Source organism: Malaya genurostris, chromosome 1, assembly GCF_030247185.1.
Source record: "Malaya genurostris strain Urasoe2022 chromosome 1, Malgen_1.1, whole genome shotgun sequence".
Lineage (NCBI taxonomy): Eukaryota > Metazoa > Arthropoda > Insecta > Diptera > Culicidae > Malaya > Malaya genurostris.
Window position 1 is genome coordinate 111,913,618 of NC_080570.1, and position 6,040 is coordinate 111,919,657.

The window sequence follows — 6,040 nt, forward strand, 5'->3', positions numbered from 1 at the left end:
TGAGCTGGCTTAGCTCATACCTAATAGGGCGCAAAATGTCAGTGAAAATTGGTGACTGCTTTACATCATCGTTTGCTGTCAGCTCCGGAGTTCCACGGGGTAGTCATCTAGGACCATTCATATTTTTGCTCTACTTAAATGATTTAAATACTTTTGCTGAAATGCAGGAAATTATCCTTTGCTGACGATTTCAAACTCTTCCATCTAATCAAAACTACCAATGCTGCTATATTTCTGCAGTCACAATTAGACATCTTTACAAATTGGTGCAGAGCAAAAAGAATGACTATAAATGCCGCGAAATTTTCAATTATATCGTTCACACGAAAACACTCAGTAGTTAAATTCGACTAGTCTATTTCACAAACCGTTCTTAAAAGATAATCGTTCGTTAAAGACTTAGGAGTTATCCTGGATTCAAAAATGAACTTCAAGCAACATGTGGATTACACAATCAACAAAGCTTCAGCGTATAGAAGCCATCCAACAGAAATTCTTTCGTTTCGCGCTTCGTAAACTTCCTTGGAGAGATCCTCTGAATCTTCCGACTTACCCAGACCGTTGCTCATAGGTCTCAATCTATTGTCTGTTCGTAGAGACGTGTTTAAGGCAACTTTCGTCGCAGATCTGCTTCAATCTCGGATCGATTGTTCTGAACTTTTACGCTGACTAGACTTCAATATTCGCCGTCGTGTTCTTCAAACTCATACTTTTCTCCGTCTTCCTTCCGCTAGAACCAATTATGGTCACAACGAGCCTTTCGTTAGTATGTGCCGTCTATTTAATCATTGCTCAAATGTTTTCGATTTTCACTTAACTCATAACAGCATAAAGAATTTGTTTCTAAGATTTTTGTCTCGTTAGCTATTAATATTGTATTAGTATTTGTATTACAATTAGAGATAATAACGGTGCTGTGTGTAGCAGTAAGCAATGTAATTTAAGGAAATGTATCATTTGGATAATTATAATCTGTTGGTACAAAAGATGAGAGGTTTTATGTCTACTGGAGAGAGAACTAAAATTTGGTAAAGCTCAGCTCCAGTGGGCTTTTCCCTGCTCCAAATAAACAAATAAACAAATAAATAAATAAAAGAAGCATGTTGATTTTGTTCGTATTCACGTCCTCCAGTTACGTCTCTGACATTACCCACCCGTTTTTCTTTATGAGTTGTTGTTGCTTATCACGTGTTCGTTTCACTAGGAGTCACAGTCGCCCGCGTGTAGGTTCAAAAACGAAAACGGTATTTGTTTGGTTCGCACCTAGCAACGGGGGTGTGAACAAACCCGATATAAAAACCAGGATCGAAACTGGTTCGATTTTCAGTTCAATGACGTTGCAACTAGGCTCGTAACTGGCTTCAAATGAATAATTTGATAGCAGACAGGGTGGAAACTGGGTTAGGTTTGGCATCAAGTAAAAACGACATTAGTGATCATTAAAAATGACATTGATAATTCTCGTGTATGGGCTGCTTATGATGTTTGAAAAAAACCGAAAGAATCCTAAAATCCGAACATTTATTTGTATGAAAAATGAATAATCGGTATAAATATCGTTAAATCGGTATACCTGCCAACTTGACTGGTTTCGCAGGCACAGAGTGACAGGCAGGAGCAGCACATTGCACTCGACATTACTCGAGTGAAAACATTTGTAATTCTAAAGATTCATTTTGAGTAGATTCTTGAAACAGATAACTTTCTATTAAAGTGAAAAAATCGATTTTCTTCAACCTGCGGGGTAGAAGCCCCCTTAAATTTATCTGATCTATCAAAAGTATACCGCTGTGTAGCCTTTTTCTGTGATCTGAAAAGTGTTGACGTATACGTCTGTCGGCTGTTTCACTCCATCTCCTAAAGGAGAAGTGGTATACGGAATTCTCAATTTTCTTCAGCTCCAAAATAACGGCAAACATAGGCTATAATACGGGAGAAAAAAAGTGTTATATCTTCAAATTGTTAGTAATATAGAAGCTTTCAAAAGCCATTATCGATAAATTTTGTAGTATCACTAGAACAGAGAAACATACTGAAGTATATATCGGTGCAGAATTGTCCGTTGACTGCCCGGCCGTAACGCTACGATCGGACCAATATTGTGCTCATTAGATTCGATAATCGGGCTGATAGTCGGACCGATGCAACTCGACAAAATTCACCGGGTACTTGCATAAATATACATAAGATCGTTTTTGCTGTGATATACACAGATATATAGGCTGTCCGACTTGTGTATTTATTAGATTAATTCAGCGAAAATGTTCCTAAACATACTATCAACGAAAACGCACTCCCCGGTCACTGGTCAAATGACTTCGAATGCCGATTCATCACTTAAAGTACAACTTGTACAGCGGAACGTGATCACTGGCTATGGTGGTCTTCTCCTTGAACATGCCTTGGTCTACCAGATACTTTGGACGGTGCATCTCCGGGTGTTCCTTCAGGTGTTCGACCAAAATCTTCACCGAGCGGAGATGGCAGATTCCCTTGAATACCTTCTCGAACGTTTTCATTTCCTCCGGAAAGTTCGGTACAATTTCGTCGATGTCATCGAAGCGATTGAAACGACGCATGTGCATTGGCAAGGTGCGACCGAAAGCCACGTGACGCTCGCGAACTTTCGCCGCTCGGCGGTCGCTTTTCATGACCTGGGCGATTCTGCGCTGCAGTGCCATCTGCGAGAAACGTTGGGAAAGACAAAAAAAAAAGCTTTTAGATAATACCGTGGAGCTTCGTTATCTTTTCAAGTATAATGATAAAGTTATTTTGGTTTTTCGGATGAAAGCAAAACATTTTCTGACATAACTCACATAATGCAGATTCCAGTCTGCTGCCACTTCATCCGGGATGGCACGGATTTCCTTCGGCTCGACGCACAGAGCTTTTGCTGAGTCCCCTTCGACGCCAATCGAGAACAGCTGCTTGATGATGTCCTTGGTGATGTTTGACTTTTCCGCACCAAGTTTACTCAACCATTCGGCAAAGTCCTGAGCACCGAGATCAATCAATTCTTCCACTTGATCGAACAATGGTTTTTCCAGTAGCTTTTTATCCGATCTGTACAGTTTGGTTTGCCATTTGATGCGTTCCTTTCGGGTTTTCTTCAGAAAATTTTCCATCCAATTGGATTCCTTCAACTTCAGCTCACGAGGTTTCGTTTTGGGTTCAATTTTGAGCTCAAATTTAGACAAACGATCCTCGTCCTCGCCATCTTCCTCCGTTTCCGGGTGATGGCTTTTAGAATCTTTGGCATCGATGCTGTACGAGCGGAAAGCTTCCTTCAGGCGACTTTTGATGATGTCTTCGAACTCTCGATCGTCGTACGGTGGCAACCGAACAATCTTCGACGTCTGGTCGTACAAACGACGGGGAACGACATGAGTTAAATCCGCATTCACTATCGGATGTTGAAGTTTCTGTTAGAGAAATGGAAAATTTTACCTTTTATTTTGGGTCAAATGTTTTATGCGCATACTTTTTTAAATTGTTCCTCAAATCGTTGAACAAATTTCCGCATTTCTTCTTTAATTTCGGGATCGTTCGCTTCATATTTTGAAGGTTTTACTTTATATTTGAAAGGCATTTCCAGACACTTCTATTTTTATTTGAAATCTTGTTATTATTGTGAATTCCGAATCAATAAGCTGTTATTTATTTCTCTGTCAGCGGTAACTAAGCGGTCGTTGCTATCGAAGTTGTGTTCTCTGTTGAGTCATGCGTGTTAACTATGAATTTGGTAACAACTTGTTGCTAAAGAACAAGTAGAGCTACGATAGATTAGCCAGTTTCTCAGTGCAAACTGGTGCAGTTTGACTGTAATATAGTGTAATCGGTTTTTGAGTTGTCATTTAAGATAATCATATTTATATACATGCAGAAAATAATCTTTTTTATATTCTACAGTGTTATGGTTACATCGTTGACTTTTCATCTCTTTCGATGATATAATTTGATAATCGCCGTGAAGATGTCATTCGGGTCAGTAGTTGTTAGATAACCATTATTCAGCTTTAGTTGGAGCACCAATTGTGATTTGATTTGAAAAATTCATTATGCTTCGCATGAAAAAAACGTAGAAAATTGTAAATAAGCGATAAAGGAATGGTAGACTGTTTTACCACCACGAATTGTAACATGTAATGTGTCGAATAAAACAGTACGAAATATTCCTCACTTAACAACTCGTAGCTCTTGAACCGGAATTCAAATTAGGGAATAGAGCTTTACGGGATTGTTCGGATTAAATGAAAAGAGTTTTTTGCCACTTTTTTCCCCTTGATAATATGCTTTTATTAATATACTTGAAATAAAATGTAATAGGGTAACGACTCGATGTTAGAGTGTTAGAGTGAGTTCTGCTGTCTCTGTTCGATAGATTGACCCCAAGGGTAATATGAAAATGAAGACTGTCCCAGAAAGTATGGACGCATTTTGATTTCGCTGTAAATAATTCACAAGTGTTAGATATTCAAATTTTATTCGATATACTGATAATATTAGACTACAACAACAGAATATTATTCTCAACATTTGCTACTTAGCCATTGTAGACTAGCTGGCGCACCTTCTTGCGAACGTTTCTCATTAAATTCCGTACAGAGTTCGTGGCGACAAGTTTTGACACTTTTTTCCAATCTTTTTCGAACTGTTGAATGGTTTCGACTACCGAGACATGTTTCCTTAGATGTGCCTCCGTAAACGCCCAAAATTCCTCAATTGGTCGAAGTTGTGGGAAATTTGGTGGATTCATGTCTTTTTGGGACGAAAGTGACATTTTTGGTAGTATACCTGATTTCGAGTAGTGGCAAGAACCAAGATCTGGCCAGAATACAACAGGATCCTTGTGGCTTCGAATCATGGGTAGAAGTCGTTTTTGTAAACATCCCTTGATGTATATTTCGTTGTTCATTGAAGCAGTGGTGAGCAGGGTTTCGAAATCTTACCGCAGCTACAAATGGCTTGCCAGACCATAGCTTTTTTACGAAAATTTTTCGACTTCAATAGATGTCTTGGACTGGTTTAACACTTGCCCTTCTCGCACCGTATAATATTGTGGTTCCGGCAAGGATTTGTAATCGAGTTTCACGTAGGTTTCGTCGTCCATGATTATGCAGTTCAAATTTCCAGCAAGAATCGTATTGTTCAGCTTTCGAACTCTCGGCCTGATCGATGCTTCTTGTTTCGGACTACGTTTTGGTTGTTTCTGCTTCTTATAGGTTCGAAGATTCAAACGTTCTTTAGCACGAAGAACATTTGACTTCGAAGTGCCCACTTTTTTGGCCACATCCCGAACTGAAACCTCCTTCTTTTGCTCGAACGCTTTCAGTATACGTTTATCCAACTGAGGTTTAGCAGGACCTTTTTGTCGACCAGTTTTCGGTTTATCCTCAAAAGTGTTATCCTCACCGAACTTCCTGATTGCATTTCGCACGGCTTTTTCACTTACTCCTTACATTTTTTCTATCTTTCTCAGTGACAGTCCGCGTTCTGTTCACCATTTGTACACAATTTTTCGACGTTGTTCTGCTGAAAGTCTACGCATTTCGAAACAAATCAATGAAAACGAATAAACAACTGCACAAGTGGTTAGAGAAGAGTGTAAACAACTGGACGCAGCCATAAAACTTGACAGATTCTGAACCATTACGAAATGGCAGAAGTTTTTGGTTCATACTTTCTGGGACAGTCTTTAAGTGCACTCGCTTCGAGTTTTTGCGTCGCTAAAACAGCATTATTGAACAAATTTCGAACTAATTTTTCTGCCGTATTGCTTCTTAGAGCCAAAGCAAAGATATTGAATCCTATTTGATTACAATTCGTTGATTGAAATCGAGTAATCGGCAAAACAATATTTAAATATCAAATTAAAAATAATAAAACAAGAAGGTAACATCATAATGACATCTTGAAATGAGAACTTATTTATGAACGCACTCCCTTTAACTCTCTTACTGATGGCAAATGTTGTCAGATGAGTTCACATGAATGCAAGTGGAAAAGTGAGAATGAGTGTGTTAAATGGAAAATGCGAGAC

The 6,040-nt window shown here is 38.9% G+C and overlaps 1 protein-coding gene across 1 annotated transcript; it reads right to left on the minus strand.

Annotated features, from left to right (window-relative positions):
• Positions 1-2,218: 2,218 nt before the first annotated feature.
• LOC131440350 (uncharacterized) lies at positions 2,219-3,656 on the minus strand. Its single transcript, XM_058611590.1, has 3 exons — positions 3,482-3,656; positions 2,817-3,422; positions 2,219-2,681 (listed from the first exon to the last, which is right to left on the minus strand). Exons 1-3 carry the CDS (start codon positions 3,587-3,589, stop codon positions 2,334-2,336), a joined length of 1,062 nt encoding a protein of 353 aa, XP_058467573.1. The 5' UTR covers positions 3,590-3,656; the 3' UTR covers positions 2,219-2,333.
• Between the last annotated feature and the right edge of the window lie 2,384 nt (positions 3,657-6,040).